The sequence below is a fragment of the Moschus berezovskii genome, chromosome 6, assembly GCF_049115385.1.
Source record: "Moschus berezovskii isolate FMDL1 chromosome 6, NW_MosBer_1.0, whole genome shotgun sequence".
Lineage (NCBI taxonomy): Eukaryota > Metazoa > Chordata > Mammalia > Artiodactyla > Moschidae > Moschus > Moschus berezovskii.
Genome location: NC_142465.1, coordinates 4,518,724 through 4,537,348, shown reverse-complemented (window position 1 = coordinate 4,537,348; position 18,625 = coordinate 4,518,724). Strand labels below are relative to the sequence as shown.

Below are 18,625 nucleotides of genomic sequence, written 5' to 3'. Positions count from 1 at the left end.
TGTCTTCTTGTCACTGGCACCTGCTCAGGACCATTCACTTCAGCCTGATGGGCTTTGATAACTTTGAATATCCAAGGTAAGCATTTGGAGTCGGGATAACTTGAGTCCCAGGAAGTTTCTGGGTTACTTCCCTGTGAGAAATATTTTACCACCCCCCTGCCCAAGCATTTTTTTAAAATTTGTGTAAAAATGTTCCTCTGGGGCGGGTGTGTCATGCTGCCTGCAGAAGACTAGACACCCTAATAATGAGTGTGCTGTGGGAAGGTCAGCTGGAAGCTGAGTGCAGGAGGAGCTGGGGGACAGGAAGTGACCAAGGTGGTTGTAGTCATCGGGGTGAGAAAGGATGCTTGCTAGAAAGAAGTGTGGAAAGGTGGAGGAAGGCCTGGGATGAAGGACGTTAATTAAATAAGTAACCTGACCAAACAGGGTGACTTGGTAGATGTGACCAGAAAGGAAGACAAGGAAACCATGGTGGCTCAGTGTTCCGGGCAGCTGGGCAGATGGAACTGTGCAGGGGTGAACGTTAGCCAGTATTATATAAATGAAAGCTAAAACAGATCTGCATGTTCATTGTGAATACAGTTCTGTAATATCAATGTATCCTATATGAGGAAGAACTGAAAGGTAATGGGCAAAAAAAAAAAAAAATCAATTTTTAATGTCAGGAAAAAGCAAAAAAAAAAAAGTTATTTTCTTACCTTCTCTCTGAAGTTTTTCCCTATTGTTTCCATGCAAAAATGCTTAATTTTACAATTTTTCTCTTTTAAAAGGAACATTATGTTAACCTGTTCCACACTCTTGAAAGGAATTTTTGCTTTATAGATAGCATTATGGTAGGGATTAGTGAATTGATGAGGTCACTCCAGCTACTGTTTCTCTAGAAAATAGACCTTTACATGTATCTTGTATATGTTGCCTTGTCTGGTATATAACACAAACTTATATCTTTGTCTGAGAATATCTTTGATAAGCCATTAACTACAAGGAAGAAAGCGTTAGTCAAAAGATAAGCCATTGATCTTGGCTAATTCTCATCTGAGATGACTGTAATATTGTCAATTATTAACATGGATGACTCGAGGGAAAAAAAGGCGAAGGTGTGAAGAATGTCACAGCTGCGGGTTTGATGCAGCTTATGGGGACTCTTCCAGTGAGCGGAACTACGAAGCACAGTGTTTGACACTGCTGTTTTATGGTCGGATGAGCATTTCTCTTCTTTTAAAGAAATGATCAACTCTCCTGTACATTTTGTGAGCAGACCACTTTGAACAATTCCTGGGAGTCAAACTAGCACAGTGATTTATTTCATTCATAACATTTTAAGAAATGAGAGCAGTTTCAATGATTATCCTACTTTAATTTGACTAAGTCCCTCAAGTCTTTGTTATGGTGAAATTTTACTGCTTAGAAATTTTATTGCATTGGAACCAGTCAGTCATTGGAATTGAATTTGCCAGATCATTTTGATAATAATCCTATCAAGATAGAATTTTAACCACGTGAACTCTTATAGATTGTATTGATTTATATGAATTCTTCATAATCAAATGAGTCACTTTTTGTTATTGTTTTTTTAATATTTATGAAGTGATGACAATGTGGAATTCAACTTTCTAATGAAATTTACCATCTATAACCTAGGAAGATACTAAGCATATGAATCCATATGAATACCATGATTGCTTACATGGGAATTTCTGTTTCTATTTTTCTATCCTTCATCTTATTTACTGATAAACTTAATGTAAACCAGGAAGAAAAATTATTGCTTTAGATTTACTTCTGAAAAGGTAAAAAGGTTTTTTCCATCTCTGCAATTTGGGGAGAGAGAAGGTGTACAGGTTTATGGAGGTATAATAATTTAGAGACTAGTCAGCTGACTTGTCTCTAAAGTGAATGAGACAAGTGATCTCACACCGGATGAAGTGTCTAACAGAATCAAACTTCTGTCTCTCTGGTATCATTGGGAAGTACAAGATTCCAATGAGAAACATATTTTAAAGTCAATTTACATGAAGCTGCTCAGGTTCTCAGAGGTTCCCACTGCTGTGAATGTTTTAACAGGAAGATGACCCAGAACGAAAGCACCATGAGTATTAACTTCTTCCGTTTCATTTTTCTCCATAGGAAACAAAGACCTCCTTTTTGTCAGGGGCACCTTTAGTCTCCCAGCTATCAGCAGAGTTTGAAATCTGGGGGTCATCTTTACATCTCTCATTGCTTTCCAGACAATCATTCTCCAAGGTTTCTCCATTTACCTTCCTTTCCAAGACTGTCCACTTCCACTGCCTAGTAAAGTGTCTTATCTCTTCACACCTGCATTATGCAACAGCCTCTAGCTGGTCCTTTTGCCTTTGATCTTTTATCTCTTTGATTAATCCTGAAGGCTGCTGCCAGATGAGTCTCCCTAAAACGGGGCTCTATGTCATGCCCTTTGGGAACCCATAGCTCTTCCACGTTGTCATTCCTTTCAAATCCCAATTTCTTGTTCTGATATTCAGAGCGTATCCACCTTATCTAGCCAAACTTTTCTTTTATTTCTGTGTCCCATTCAAGTCCCTTCCTCAGCTCCGTCCTTATTTATTTTTGGCTGTGCTGGCTCTTCCTTGCTGTGCGGGCTACTCTCTGGTTGCGGTGCCTTCTCCCATTGTGGAGCACAGGCTCCAGGGCACGTGGGCTTCGGTCGTTTCAGCACCGAAAGTTGCAGTTTCGGTGGTTGCAGTTCTGGGCTTGAGAGCGCAGGCTCAGCAGCTGTGGAGCATTGGCTTAATTGGTCTGCAGTATGTGGGATTCTCCCGGACCAGGGACTGAACTCATGTCTCCTGCATTGGCAGGTGGATTCTTCACCACTAAGCCACCAGGGAAGCCCCCCACAGTGCTTCTGAGCCTTGTCTTCAGGGACAACTTCTTACTCCTGCCTATCCAAATCTCCCTAAACTGAGACTTAATTTTATTACTCTTCTCTGAACCCTTCTCTTGAAGTGGGGAGTTCTTGCAGTGGGATTAAAACAACGGGAAAGCTAAATCTTGTAGATAAACTTCTAAACCCTTCAAGGAAACAGTGGGATGTACAGCTCAGGAAGGGCAGTAGGAAAACCAGAGTATGGAGATATAAGTTGAGAGCCAGGGAGACCAGTGAGTGCAGGCCACAGTCAAGGTGGGGGAATCAGCTGAGCCTGAGCAGCTGTTTAGAACATTACTTAGAGTTTGAGGTGTTGGCTCAGTTCAACAAATATTTCGTGGGTACTTCCTTTGTAGGTACAGTATGTGGTGCTGGAGATCTAGCAATAAACCAGGCAGACATGTTGCAATCTTTATGGAGCCTATTTTCCAAAGAGTAGTCAATCAAATCACTACAATAAAGTATTAGGTAACAGGAAATGCATGGTAGAAGGACCTAACTTAAATTTCATTTTTCTTTGAGATCCAGGTCTGGATTTCAAACTGCCTATGTGATATCTCTACTGAGTTGTTCCTCTACAGATAAGACACCTGGTCTTGAAAATGTTCAAGACAAAACTCATCTCCTCAAATGTCCTCTACTAGCATTTCTTATCTCAATGATAAACTTCATTAAGCATGTGATTATAGAAATCAGAAGGTTAGGAAACATCTTCCACACCTCTTTCTCCTTCATTCCTCATAGTCAATCATCACCAAATACTGGTAATGTTACCTAAAATTTTCTCAAATCAATTTCCCTTTCTCCATCTTTACTGCCCCCATCCTGACAAACTTCTCCTTTCTCTCTTAGACTATTTCATTAACACAGATCCAATCATGCCCTTTCTGGCTCAGAATCTTCCAGTGGATTCTCATTGCTTTTATAATAAAGTCTAAAATCCATGACATGTCCCAATGTGCTTTCAAGAGGTCTGGACCCCACCTGCCTCACCAGGCTCTTGTTGCACTTCTGCCTTGCTCTTTCAGCTTCAGCCATGCTAATCTTGTCTCTGATTCTCAATGGACCAGTTCCCCTCTCCCCACACCCTCACTACAAAGTTTTGCAGACGCTGTTCCCTTTGCTGAAAAGTTCTTCCCTCTTGTCTTTGTCTAATCAACTTTTCCCTTTGCAGTAAGGACAAGTTTCCCTTTCTCACCTATGGTTTCCTTCATCAGAAAAGTGGAGACAAGTTCTACTTCCTGGGTAATGAGGGAACGGATAACCAAATGCACAGAAAAATACTGAAAAATCTTTGACTGGCCCACACATGAATCAATATTGTTCTCTTCCCGTCATCAATTTATGGATTTCTGTCCTGAACCTCCACAGCCACACGCCTAGAGTGACTATGTGTTCCCATCAGGCTTCTTTCCCTCCTGTTAGCACATTTTGTCGTGTGCCCGTTCTCTGCAGGGAAGACTCTGGAGGTAGAAAGGCCAGAGATCTTACCCCAGACTCCCCTCTAGCCTGACTCCGTTAGAAGACAAATGACCTTCAGGAGGTTTAGTAACACCTTTGAGCTTTCTCCTCCCTCATCACTAAGGAAGGGGTGACCTCAGATCCCATCTAATGAGGTTGATTTTAGGGTGAAGTGAGATGATGCAGGTAAGAATTTGAATAAATATGAACAGCTTTTGAGTATTTCTGATTCTATCCTTGTCTTGTTCCTAAACTTTACTGCTTCTTTATGTGCCTTTTCACAATTCATCCAGCCCCCATTATTCCAGAAAAGGGGACACTTAGGCCCATTCACAGTGTGCCTTCCCAGAGTCGGCGTCCTTTTAGCTTCTCACTAGTCCAACCTACTTTTCAAAGCTTTATGTGACACCATGAGATGAAAGAGCTGATTCTACTTCTCATTCCATAACATCTATGTCCTCTTTTAGCTATTTACCTATCTGATATGATTGTCAAATCTGTGACTTATAGAACTGGTAGATAATCTGTAATAGCAGTTACCATAGTATTTCACACCTCGGGTCTTGCTTAAAGTGCTCACATTTTGCTTTAGTTTTTCACCTGATTCTGAGGCTCCAATTTGAGCTCTCTCTTTCTGTGGAAAAAGGGCTTTGCTTTGAAAATAATTTTCTCCAATGTTTGTTTTTCTTGACCTCGTGGCATGTGGGATCCTAGTTCCCCCAACCAGGGCTTGAACCTGCACCCTTGCTTGAAAGCGTGAGGTCTTAATCACTGCACCACCAGGGCAGTCCCCTCTCCCACTGTTTAAGCGGGAGGAGGGGGACAAGGCAAAACCCTATCTCCTCAGAACAAGTTACTGGGAGCTGGTGTGCAGGTGGTGTGTGAAACGAACTCCAGATAGCTCAACAGACAAAAGTCTTAGTCTTGAGAGAGTCTCAGCGCTCCTCCATCCCAAGATAGACCTGATGCATTGGCCTTGTTGTGAAAAATGAAACCAAGACCATGGTGGATTTTAATTATGTAAGCTTAAAATTTTTCTTTCTGGACACTATTTTAGTGGAAGGAATACTGTCACTAACACTAAAACCATTGCTTTTTTTTTTTTTAAACCCTTTTGATCTTTTAATCTTATCCCCTTGGTTACCTCCCTTTGCTTTCTTTTCATCTGTTTACACCCCCCTGCCTTCTGGTACTTCCTTTATCCTCAGGCTGAAACCCAAGAGGCTCCTGGCTGTTGACAGTGGGGGATCTGCTGCTGCTTCTAGGCTCGCCTTCCTTTCTGCTCAGCACTGTGAGCCCTGTCTCTTCTTCCTCACCTCCTCCTCTTCCTGCTGACTCTCTTTTTGGATTATTAGTATCAAAACCCTACCCTGAAGAGTCAAGTGGAAGTTAGTGACGTTTCACAGGGTTCGAGGAGGAGGGTGTCTATAGCCCTGAAGCCGCTGTCACAGTGAGATGCTCAGGCAGCTCATAGTCCAGCAAGAGTGAGATACTCTTCTCCAGTCTAAAAATAATGTCTGTACTCTAAAGATGATTATCAGCTAATTGGACAGTAGCTGCTGCTGCTGCTGCTAAGTCACTTCAGTCGTGTCCGACTCTGTGTGACCCCATAGACGGAAGCCCACCAGGCTCCCCCGTCCCTGGGATTCTCCAGGCAAGAACACTGGAGTGGGTTGCCATTTCCTTCTCCAATGTGTGAAAGTGAAAAGTGAAAGTGAAGTCGCTCAGTCGTGTCCGAACCTTAGCGACCCCACAGACTGCAGCCTACCAGGCTCCTCCATCCGTGGGATTTTCTAGGCAAGAGTACTGGAGTGGCTTGCCATTGGAGACAATACTAAAGACATGCCTAATTCTCCTTTCATTTTCTATTTAACAGCTCATGATTTTTATGATTGTGCATTTTCCACAATTAGTTTCGCTATTGCAGAGTTGGCATGAAAATCAACAAATATTAAATAGTATAGTACTTAATACTATTTAATATTAGCCAGACAGACATGAATATGTCATTCTCTTTGATCACCCTGAACTTCCACTAATGACAGGGAGATGCTTGAATATCATTAATGACTGTCAGCCAATGAAGCAATGATTTTATATTTTTTCAATGATCTATTTCTTAACAATATATGTGAGAATGTGGGAGGGTTAAGTTTTGAGATTCCATCAAATCATTGTAATCTGATCCTAGTCCTCCAGTAACTGTAATGCCAAACGTTTCTTGGTGAAATCCAGTTCACTGTGAATTCTGATTACATTTCCTATTCCTTTCCAAAAAACAGAAAGGAAATTAAGTTATATGTGATTACATTACAAAACAGTCCACCTGGTGTCTGGGTAGTCGCTGCCGTGTCAGAAACCTAGTGTGCAAGGCACATACTGTACAGAGGTGGGCTCCGGCCTGCTGGGCTCGGGCACACGGACTTACCCTTTTACTCTTTAGCGGAACAGTTTGTAAGTGTCAGGAGAGCTCAGAGAACACAAATGTACCTATGTGTTCTCATTGTGAACAAGGCAAACTATTTGTTGTTTACTTAGAACCAGTGAAAACCACATCCCTTGAAACATGAGTACAATTTGCTTCTTCCTTGCAGTAGGTTACCAGTTTCCACGTGTATCAAGTTTCTTAAGTTTGTTCAATGAAGCCAGGTCTACATGGGAGGTGCTGATGCTGCTGTTCTACGGGCATGTTTGATAGCAGGACAATACGCATGTAGCCTCCTCACTTCATCCACCCCAGACTGCAAGTAGGACTAAATAGGCAGATGTGAGCTATTTCACCTAAGCACAAACAAGCCAACTTTGTGAATAAAAGGCTCTTGACTTTCATTTCACATTAGTTCATGAGGGCATGCATGCTAAGTTGCTTCAGTAGTGTCTGACTCCTTGTGACCCAATGGATTGTAGCCCTCCAGGCTCCTCTGTCCATGGGATTCTCCAGGCAAGAGTACTGGAGTGGGTTGCCATGCCCTTCTCCAGGGGAATCTTCGTGACCCAAAGACTGAACCCGAGTCTCCTGCACTGGCCAGCAGGTTCTTTACCGCTAGCGCCACCTGGAAAGCCCCATATTAGTTCCTGTGCGCTGTGTGTGTAACTGTGTGTGTGTGAGTGCTAAGTCGCTTCAGTCATGTCCGATTCTGTGGAAACCTATGGACTGCAGCTCGCCAGACTCCTCTGTCCATGAGATTCTCCAGGCAAGAATACTGGAGTGGGTTGCCATACCCTTCTCCAGGGGATCTTCCCGACCCAGGGACCGAACCCATGTCTCTTATGTCTACCTGAATTGGCAGACAGGTTCTTTACTGGAATGCAAAATATGGGCTTTGTTATTATTTCAGGTTTGAAAAGAGTTCAGAAGGATATTTGTAAATCATCTCAGGACACTCATTTTTCCCAATACTCACTTAAGAACCACTTATCATTAAACCGGTTAGAAATCACTGATGTTTGGGTCTCCTACAGAGGTTCTGATTTTAATTGGTCTAGGGTGCAGCCTAGGCTCTCAGACTCTCCAGATAATTCTTCACTGCAACTAAAATCAACAATTCACTTCAGAAGTTCCAAAGCCAGGAATGCACAGGGGTGATGCATTCCCAGCCCCTGGGAAGTGCAGAGTGCTTCTTCGAGAGTGAATGAAAAACAAGGAAAACAATAAAGTGGAAAAAAATAGAGTGAATTCAAGAGAGAGAAAAAAGGATCAATTAGAAAAAGGATGAGTAGGACTTCCCTGGTGGTCCAGTGGCTAAGACTCCATGATCCAATGCAGAGGCGCTGGGTTCAGTCTCTGGTCAGGGAACTAGATCCCACATGCTGCAACAAAGAGCTCGACTGCCACAGTGAAGATCTCATGGGGCCAAATCAATAAATAGTTTTTAAAAAGTGTAAGTGGAGGTCTAAGGGTTGATGGTAGTCTAAGAAAAACTAGAGAGGTAGCTGAATAGAAGCCTGCCAGGTGTCATGGATGAGATGGGTGTCACCTCCTTTGTTACCTGTGTCGCTGTGAATGTGGCTTGGAGGCTGAGGTACGCATGGTAGGTGAATGGCCAATGGGAAGAAATGCATGTTTGTAACGACCATTTGATACAAATCGTCTTTATTTTTTCCTGCTTGAAAGAAGCAGGAGAAGTATTATTAAAACACCAACAAAATTCTGTAAAGCAATTATCCTTCAATTAAAAAATAAATAAATTTAAAAAACAACAACAACAGAAGGACATCTTGCATCTGGGATAATAGTAAAACTTTAAAACAGCTCACAGTAGCCCAAATCTCCAAACTGGGTAACGGACGCCTTTGGTTGGTTCAGTATTGTGGTTGTGTGTCTGGTGGTTCAAGTTTTAATGCTCTTCTGTCCAGTCTTAATGCTTGTATTAAGTATTACAAAAACTGTGAGACAAGTGTCATAGCGGCACACCTGCCAACACCCAACACCTCCATGGTCTGTTGTGTGCTGGGCAAAGGGACCCGGGACAAACATCACATAACCCATGATATAATCCAGCATTCTCTGGGACCAACCATCCATTTCCACGCCTCAGTTTGGATGTGCCTGCATCCCACTAGAAAGTCAGCCCTCGGCTTTTTCACAGGGAATACATTCTTACAAGGTTTCAAGCGCCATTGTTTTCGTGAACTGGACACCAAGTGCAAGAGACACCTGGTGAACAGTAAATGGCTAGATGGTAAGAAACTAAATCTGAACACCATGATCAGAGAGGCACCGCGCAGTTCGAGTGAACAAAAGATTCATGGTTCTCACTTTCTCAAAGAGTTCACTTCGGTGTGTTCTATTTGTGGTCTTCTTTCAGCTGATGGTGGCTTTTGGTTACAAACCCTTATCCTTCCATCTTCTGCCTGCCTCACAGCTGTTTAAAGTTCCTGTTGGCCTCTACTATGATCTCGCTTTTCAATTCACCACTAGACCCTGTGCCCTGACACAGACAACCCAGCTCCCGCGCTCTGCTGCTCCGGCTGCTTCTTTCCTTCAGGAAGAGGCTCGGGCAACAAAAGAGGGCGAGACACAGTGATGTCACTGCAGAGCTCCTGCAGACGCAGCCGACCTGTCCCGGCCACAAAGCGGCTCTTGTGGGCTTGTTTATCTCTAGGCTGGGGAAAACCTAGGAAGTCACTTTGTTCGACTGGAATCAAAAGCTTAAAATGGTCTCCAGCACAGATTCACTTTCATTAAAAAAAGAGATCAAAGGAACAGAGCGTCATCTCATGTTCCTCCTTCTCTTGGGTCACCTTGGTAAAAGGCGTTAAGCAAACTTTGTGTAATTATTAGCCGATGGATTCTTTACCATGATATTCAACTCAAGTCTGCAATGTTTATTTGTCTTTTTTTATACATTTATTTCCCTCATCCTTCTAGACCAGAAATCAGTATTCTGTTTGACATGAGGACCTTCAGTGTCAGTAAGATGAAAGCATATATTACACATGTGGATACTGGAAATCAGGCAATATGTTGTAACCACATACATTCTGATGAGCTGGAGATTGACTGATCAAGTACTCATGGTAAGTGTTGTCAAACAGTCACTGTAAACAACTGCTTATAACTCAAGCTCCAAAACATCTAGCTGGTAAGAAAGTTCTATCTGTGAAGAATAACCAATCTTTGTTCATTCAGAGGCTTTAAATCAGAGGAGGGTGGAAATTCCTGATGGAAAAGTTGTGGATTCAGAGCAAGGACCACCAGCACTGCTGTGGTGTGGGTTAGTGTGCTTGTGTGTGGTGTGTGAATCTGGGGTGTGTGCGGTTTTCTGTGGGACTCTCTGAATTATTCTGTCTCCCTGTGTGGGGTGGTGAGGATGCTCTGGTTTGTAGACCTGCCCAGTATGACCTTAAGACATACCACTAGATCTTAGCTTCCTGAATTGAGGTCCCCTGATGCACATACAGAACTTAAAAAATTAAGGAGGAAGATTCAAGAGTGAGGGGACAAAAGTACACCTATGGTTAATTCATGTTGATGTGTGACAGAAATCAAACCAATGTTGTAAAGCAATCAATTAAAAATAAACTTAAAAAAATTAAGCCTTTATTTGACTCAGCAAAATTGCATTACAGGGCAGCTCTGATAATCTAAACACAGAATAAACCGATGATGCCAAGAGGTCTAGATTTTGACTCTCAGTTTTCTAAATAAAAGGAGAAAGTATCATTTCTGATTTGAATTTAGAAACTAAAATATTGTATAGAGGGGGTGTAGTCCTGGATAATTTTGTCCTGCGATACCAACATATGTGTGTGTATTCAGTCACTCAGTCGTGTCTGACTCTTTGCCATCCTACTGACTGAGACCGCCAGGCTCCTCTGTCCATGGGGTTTTCCAGGCAAGAATACTGGAGTGGGTTGACATTTCCTCCTGCAGGAGATCTTCCTGACCTAGGGATCAAACCCGCGTCTCCTGTGTCTCCTGCATTGGAGGTGGATTCTTTACCACTGAGCCACCTGGGTAGCCCTGATACCAACATATACAAGAGGTTTTTCATTTCAGGTCTTCTGATTAAGTCTTGCCCTGAAACCCCAAACTCCAATATGGGTGTTTTCCATATATATTGTTTAATGAAGGTGCAAAGAACACTTCATTGTTGCTCTAATGGAAACACTCACTTGCAGCTTATTTAAGCACAGCCCCTAGCCAAGGAATTTACTAAAATGGTCAATCGGACATTTCAGTGCTCATTCCCAAACTGGTCCAGAGAACATGCTGGAATTTCAACTGTACTTACAGGGACTGAAGGCTTCGCAGGTTCTGCAGCGCCTCTGTGGGCACCTGCCTTAGGTGATTGTTCTGCAGCATACTGCACATCAAAACAAACGGAGAAAAACATTAATGACAGTTATCAATAATCAACAACATCTGCCATAACAGTGTCAGGGAAAGAACAGAGCATCAGACAAAACCTTGGCCTGTGGGGAGCTTAAAGTCCTATGCGGAGAGACAGATAATTAAAAATTAACAAACGAGTGTATAACTTGAGGCAAGTGACAGGTACCACACACAGAGAACAAAACATGGATTTGGGTATCATCCTTGTGCACAGGCCACGCTAATCTTCTCTGTACTGGGCCAATTTGAGTATATGTGCTGCCAAAGTGAGCACTGTACATTTGGCGTAAATGGCAACAAGGGGGTGAGAGTTTAATTTGAATGGCAAGAGACGATCTCTCTGAGGAGGTGATTTTTCAGGAGATACCAGAATGATGTCAGGGAGCAAAACATTTGAACATCTGGGAAGTTACTGAGGAAGCGAGAAGAGCAAGTGCAAAGGCCCTGAGGCCAGAGCTTGCTTGACTTCTTAAAGGAGCAGCAAGGACCAGTGTGACCAGGAGGGATAAGTGAGCACGAGAGACCGGGTCCAAGCTAAGGCTGTCTCAGGAAGGACTCGTTGGGCTTATTTTAAGGCGGTGAGAAACTCTCTTTGAAGGGTTTACGTGAGCGGAAATGATGTGATCTTATTCATGTTTCTAATGGATTACCACGGTGACAAATAGATTAGACAAGATAGAAGTAAGGATAATAGCGTGCTTTGTCGCTCAGTCATGTCTGACTGTTTGTGACCCCATGGTCTGTAGCCTGCCAGGCTCCTCTGTCCGTGGGGATTCTCCAGGCAAGAGTAATGGAATGGGTTGCCATGCCTTCCTCCAGGGGATCTTCCCAACCCAGGGACTGAACTTAGGTCTCCCTCATTGCAGGCCGATTCTTTACCATCTGAGTCACCAGGGAAGCCCAAGAATACTGGAGTGGGTAACTTATCTCTTCTCTAGGGGAATGTCCCCACCCAGGAATCAAACTGGTTCTCCTGCACTGCAGGTAGATTCTTTACCAGCTGAGCTACTAGGGAAGGATAACAGTAGGAGACTATTAAAGATATTCCCCCTTCTTACATGTCATATTTTGATATAAATTAAATGACTGTATGGATCACAATAAACTGTGGAAAATTCTGAAAGAGATGGGAATACCAGACCACCTGACCTGCCTCTTGACAAACCTGTATGCAGGTCAGGAAGCAACAGTTAGAACTGGACATGGAACAACAGACTGGTTCCAAATAGGAAAAGGAGTACGTCAAGGTTGTATATTGTCACCCTGCTTATTTAACTTATATGCAGAGTACATCATGAGGAACGCTGGGCTGGAAGAAGCACAAGCTGGAATCAAGATTGCTGGGAGAAATATCAGTAATCTCAGATATGCAGATGACACCACCCTTATGGCAGAAAGAGGAACTCAAAAGCCTCTTGATGAAAGTGAAAGAGGAGAGTGAAAAGGTTGGCTTGAAGCTCAACATTCAGAAAACAAAAATCATGGTATCTGGTCCCATCACTTCATGAGAAATAGATGGGGAAACAGTGGAAGCAGTGTCAGACTTTATTTTTGGGGGCTCCAAAATCACTGCAGATGCTACTTGCAGCCAGGAAATTAAAAGATGCTTACTCCTGGGAAGGAAAGTTATGACCAACCTAGAGAGCATATTAAAAAGCAGAGACATTACTTTGCCAACCAAGGTCCATCTAGTCAAGGCTATGGTTTTTCCAGTGGTCATGTATGGATGTGACAGTTGGACTGTGAAGAAAGCTGATCGCCGAAGAATTGATGCTTTTGAACTGTGGTGCTGGAGAAGACTCTTGAGAGTCCCTTGGACTGCAAGGAGATCCAACCAGTCCATTCTAAAGGAGATCAATCCTGGGTGTTCACTGGAAGGACTGATGCTAAAGCTGAAACTGCAATACTTTGGCCACCTCATGCAACGAGTTGACTCACTGGAAAAGACTCTGATGCTGGGAGGGATTGGGGGCGGGAGGAGATGGGGACGACAAAGAATGAGATGGCTGGATGGCATCACCGGCTCGATGGACATGAGTTTGAGTGAACTCCGGGAGTTGGTGATGGACAGGGAGGCCTGGCGTGCTGTGATTCATGGGGTCGCAAAGAGTCGGACACGACTGAGCGACTGAACTGAACTGAACTGAAACGCTTTTGTATGCTATTGCACTTCTGAACTATTGCAATAGTTCTTTTCAGAACATGGGGACTACAGAATGGAAACACCTGGCAACAACGAAGTGAAATATATCATTGCTAGTGCAAAACAGTATGGAAAAATATTTTCATTAGATGTCATAATCTGCTACCTCATCATAAATGTTTATAACACTAATTTTGCAGGCACTCTGACTCCAAAGCCTGATATACTTTCCACTGCCTCTTGCAGCATTCTCTTGAGGAATAAATGTACACATTCTCAGGTTGAATGCCTTATACAGTATGATTAAGAGCCTGGGTTTTTGGATCTGACTACCTCTTCCCTGCCAGTAGCCCCATGGCCTCAGGGAAATCATTCAATCTCTCCACATCTCAGTGATCAGTAATAATACCCACCCCCCAGGGCTTAGTGTGATGATCTAAGGAGTGAAAATACATAGAACAATACCTGCTGCCTGGTAAGCATTCAATAAAGGTTGGCCCTTTTTGTGTGAATTGTTAAACCTCTTCTCCAAACTAATGATACAGTGAGGCTGTACTGGATGTGACATTTTAATTAATGAGAAAATAAAATTAACCAATAGAAAAACTTCTATGCCTGTGGTTCTCAAATTTAGGGGTCATCAGAATTCACTGAAGACTTGTTAGAACAGTTTCCTGGGCCCCACCCTCAAAGTTCCTGGTTCAGTAGGTTTGGGTAGAGGCCAGGGAATTTTCATTTCCAACAAGCTCCCAGATGATGCTGGTGCTGTGAGGCAAGGCACCACACACAAAGAACCACCCTATACTCTGCTAAGTATTTCTAAGAATATGTTCACCTGAACTTGAGGATGTCTTGAGCGTGGAGATGTGGTCTAAGTTGTGAGTCTTGGCAAACAAACCATTTAACCTTCTTGACTCTTGGTGTTTTGTTTTGTTTTGATCTGTACAATGGGAATAAAATGATATCATCTGATTGATAAGGTGTTTGAAGGTTACAATATGAAGGCATTTATTATACTTTCATATATGCTAGGGCTTCCCTGGTGTTTTGCATGGTAAAGAATCTGCCTACAATGCAGGAGACCTGGGTTCAATCCCTGGTCCAGGAAGACCCCCTGGAGAAGGGAATGGCAACCCACTCCAGTAACCTTACCTGGAAAATTCCATGGACAGAGGAACTTGGTGGGCTATAGTCCATGAGATCGCAGAGTCAGACACAACTGAGCAACTAACACTCACATTTTCATATATGCAAATGTAAGCTCATATTGAATAAGAGGTGAAAAATATTTGCTGTGCTTAGTCACTCAGTCATGTCAGACTCTTTGAGACCCCATGGACTGTAGCCCGCCAGGCTCCTCTGTCCATGGGATTCTCCAGGCAAGAATACTGGAGTGGGTTGCCATGCCCTCCTCCAGGGGATCTTCCCAACCCAGGGATCGAACCCAGGTCTCCTGCATTGCAGGTGGATTCTTTACCATCTGAGCTATTTGGAGATCATAAAATTTATGCTTTTCTCACTGGGACTGAGATTCAGTTCTCTAAGAAATATAATTCTGTCACTTGTAATCCAGCAGTTTTAAACAAGTAATTTCATTATTTTAATCTTGGATTCAATTAACATTTCATAAATCAGAAGTCTCAAAATGTATTGGTTCTTTAAGAACAAGGTCAAGATTTAGAGAATTTTAAACCTCACTTTAATTACTGGTTAGAGAATTGGGAAAATTGTAGCTCAGATGCTGCATTTTGCATAATTTACCTAAATATTAAAAGTTTACATTTCTATGTTATTTTATACCTTTCCGAGCAGTTTTAACATATGATATAATTTTAACTTGACAAAAATGTTTTCTAAATGTCTCATTAATTGTGTGCTAAATTTAAAAGATAAGATACAGATAATGGAATTAAATGATGTCTAAGCTTTGTAGGTAAAATGTTCTGGCTCAAAGTATGTATTGAATTGTCCTCCTATGCTTTGCTAACCAAATACTGAAACTTTCATAATGTTGTTTTTCTAAAATATTGGAAAATTGGAGTAGAGGATAAGAGATTTAAACGGCTTTTCTTAACTGAATAGTTGCAAACTTTCTTGGTAGTTTTATATATTTGACTTCAGAAAATGGAACTTAAACTTTACTAATGATGACTTTTAAAGCTACCCCGAGCTACCTCCCTGCAATTTAATTTTCTACCATGTCTATCAGTAAAACACCAAAAATACAATTAAAAAAAAATCACTTAAGTCCTGATCTCTCCCTAAATAAAGAACTTTTGTTTAATTACTTTCAAATGACAAAACAAAAATAAATTATCTCCATTACAGACTTACAAGTCTCCAGTGAGCTAATTAGAAAATTCTGTTTTTGTTTAAGATATTCCAGTGGGAGACAAAACAAAGGGTTTATAGCACTATGGAGTGCAATTAAAACAGAGTGCCTTCACAACACAGCTGCTGATTTCTTTTATAAATAATCCTTTATTCAGTGCAGTCAATATAAGCAGAATTTACCATGAATTGAGTAAGGGTTTAGGTACTTACAACTTCAATTTTATCATTCACATATGGGTAAGAAAAGAAAATGAAACACTTTCTCTAGAGACAAAGGATGACTTCATATTTTCTTAATTTCTTTCCCCTAGGAGTTCTAAAATTTCACAATTACATCATAGCATCCCCAAGCTACTTTAACAATAAATTGTTTATCTTTTTTTTTTGCCAACAGCACTAAATAAGATCAGGTACAGGTACAGTGAAGTAGGGAGATGAAATTATGTGTTGAAAGGGGACTTTGTGACACTGGCTTGATCCTTAGGTATTCTCTCTGCCTACTTGCTCTGTGTTTAGATATTGAGTAGTTTGACATGAGTTTGAGTGAACTCCGGGAGTTGGTGATGGACAGGGAGGCCTGGCGTGCTGTGATTCATGGGGTCGCGGAGAGTCGGACACGACTGAGCGACTGAACTGAACTGAGTTTCTAGGCTCTTTTCTTGGAATGAGAGAACTCTGGTTAATCATGACACTCCTATGGCTAGTTTTATCCATTTCCTCCATGTGGCTTTGGTTCTGGTGCTGGTGGCAAAGGAGGACAAGCCATTGCTTGACTGAATGGTTTACACAAGAGAATGAACCTTTGTTGAGGGGAGCCTGGTTCAGAATTCCACGTGACTGGGTATTTTGCAATACTAAACCAGTAATTAATTTTTATGAAGGCCTATATTTACAGGGATAGTCATCTTAAATTTTAATGATCTTCCAGAACTCACAATAACAAGATTTCTGATATAAAACAGCTCTCACCAAGGAGGGTTGTTGGGGTCTTCATTTCCCATCTTCTAGGACTGGATTACTACTATCTTTCTTCTCCTTTGATCAGCTGCCCTTCTTTTTACCTTCCTTATATTGGTCAGGGCCCCAGATGAATATTACTTGTGTATTACCTTTCTCACCATGCTACAATATAATAAATTATTTCTTTCCTCCAGTGACTTTTGGACTTTATAAAACATTTGAGTCAGTTTCCATAATGGTGAAAGTGAGGTCGCTCCATAATGGTAGGACCAGGCCTGCTTTGTTCAGCATTTTACCTCTTGCACTGTGGTTCGCAACCTTATTGGACCCAATTTTCCCTTTAAAACCAAATATTTTGTAATGCTTCATCTGTTATGTTAAGATAAAGTTCATAAAAATAAAGCTATCTACACACATCATTTTAAAGGAAAAATATCAACATAATATACTGCTTTAACTGTATTATAAAGGAGAAATAAAAGTAGTTTATAATAAGGGGATATATGTATAATAAGGGGATATATGTGATGCTCAGATATGACTATCCTAGAAGGTCTTTCTACGAAAGAGTCAGATGCTTGCCTCTATTTTTAATGAAGATGGTTGGATATGAGAAAAATATATGATCAGAAGTTATTCCGTATAAGAACAGGGAAATTAGAGGAGAGGTCTAAATGGATACTAGACTAAAATCTACAGTTAAGACATAACAGAATATGCTTACTTTATATTTTATGGGAAAGAAGGAAATAACTTTTATTAAAATAAAGATAACATGCCAAGACATATTACATTCTCACAAATGAGCATGGAGATTCTCACAAATGAATGCTTCTTATTGACAAGAGTGATATCAAAATACTCCTCTCTTACTTACAAGATAGGACTGAAACACCACAGAGAACATCCACCCTATCTCAAAGTTCCATCACATGCTGAGGTGAGCATCTGTTTTTTAGTACTTTAAGAGGCCCTAGAGGGCAAATCCCACCACAGACAACAGGGAATTGAGGCTAAACTGGAAAACAGAAACAGTCATGATACTGCCTTCATAGAAGCTGGGTGGGAGACGCTCCTGGATGGTGGAAGAGTAAGATTACAAATGCACCAGGCCACCCAAACATAAGTCATCACATAGTCATCAAGCATACACTTTGCATGCTTGTGCTCCCAGCATTTTAAAAGGCCATAATGTGAAATATTTATAAAGCAAACTTTGTTAGTGAAATTCAGTGAGAACCCCATGTTTCACATTTCTCTGCACATTTAATGATATTTTTAAGAAGATGTTTTACAACTTCACAGTTATATATCTTTAATTTGTTTTGTGATTTCTGAGGTAATTCTATTGCACTAATATCATTTTCAAACACATATGTGGGTAGAAATCACAGGATGTACAAACTGTGTTAATTATTCAACGATTTCTGAGAGACTATATTTATTTCATTTACTTTTTCAAGCACAGATTATTACACTTATGCAGAACTTTTTGTAAAACTTTTCAGTATTATTACATATGACAGTTTTTTTTCTGTCGCTATTATTTATTTAATTTATTTCTGCCTAGAGGACCTTTCTCTAGCTGTGGAGTGGGGGCTGCTCTCCAGTCGCAGCATGTGGGCTCAGTAGAGCACAGACTCAGGAGTTCTGGCACACAGGATTAGCTGCTCTGCGCACGTGGGATCCTCCCAGACCAGGGATTGAACCCATATCTCCTCCGCTGGCAGGCAGATTCTTTACCACTGAGCCAGCCAGAAGCCCATGGAAGTGTTACTGATTGATGTCTGGTGTGGAGGGACAGTCAGAAGTCAAAAGGAGTGCAGAGGGATTCTTTACGCTGGGCTGAGTGGCATATCACAGGACAACTGACTACAAGCGAGTCGTCTGGAAAACTAAAGATGCCTCCCCAAATTTCCAAAACCTTCTGCGGCAGGTGTGATGACCATGGTTGAGAACCATTCTCTAACACTAAATATTGGGTTGG

At 41.6% G+C, this 18,625-nt stretch overlaps 1 protein-coding gene and 1 non-coding gene across 4 annotated transcripts in view; both read right to left on the bottom strand.

Annotated features, from left to right (window-relative positions):
* Positions 1–18,625, bottom strand: part of LGR5 (leucine rich repeat containing G protein-coupled receptor 5) — a 136,407-nt gene that overhangs the window by 37,031 nt on the left and 80,751 nt on the right. For all 3 annotated transcript variants that reach the window (XM_055396308.2, XM_088836665.1, XM_088836666.1), the window contains exon 4: positions 11,101–11,172. In XM_055396308.2, the coding sequence (XP_055252283.2) occupies positions 11,101–11,172 (72 nt within the window). The remainder of the gene's footprint in view (positions 1–11,100; positions 11,173–18,625) is intronic.
* LOC129537291 (U6 spliceosomal RNA) lies at positions 11,369–11,475 on the bottom strand. The gene has a single exon (XR_008681965.1). It is a non-coding gene; the product is annotated as a U6 spliceosomal RNA (small nuclear RNA).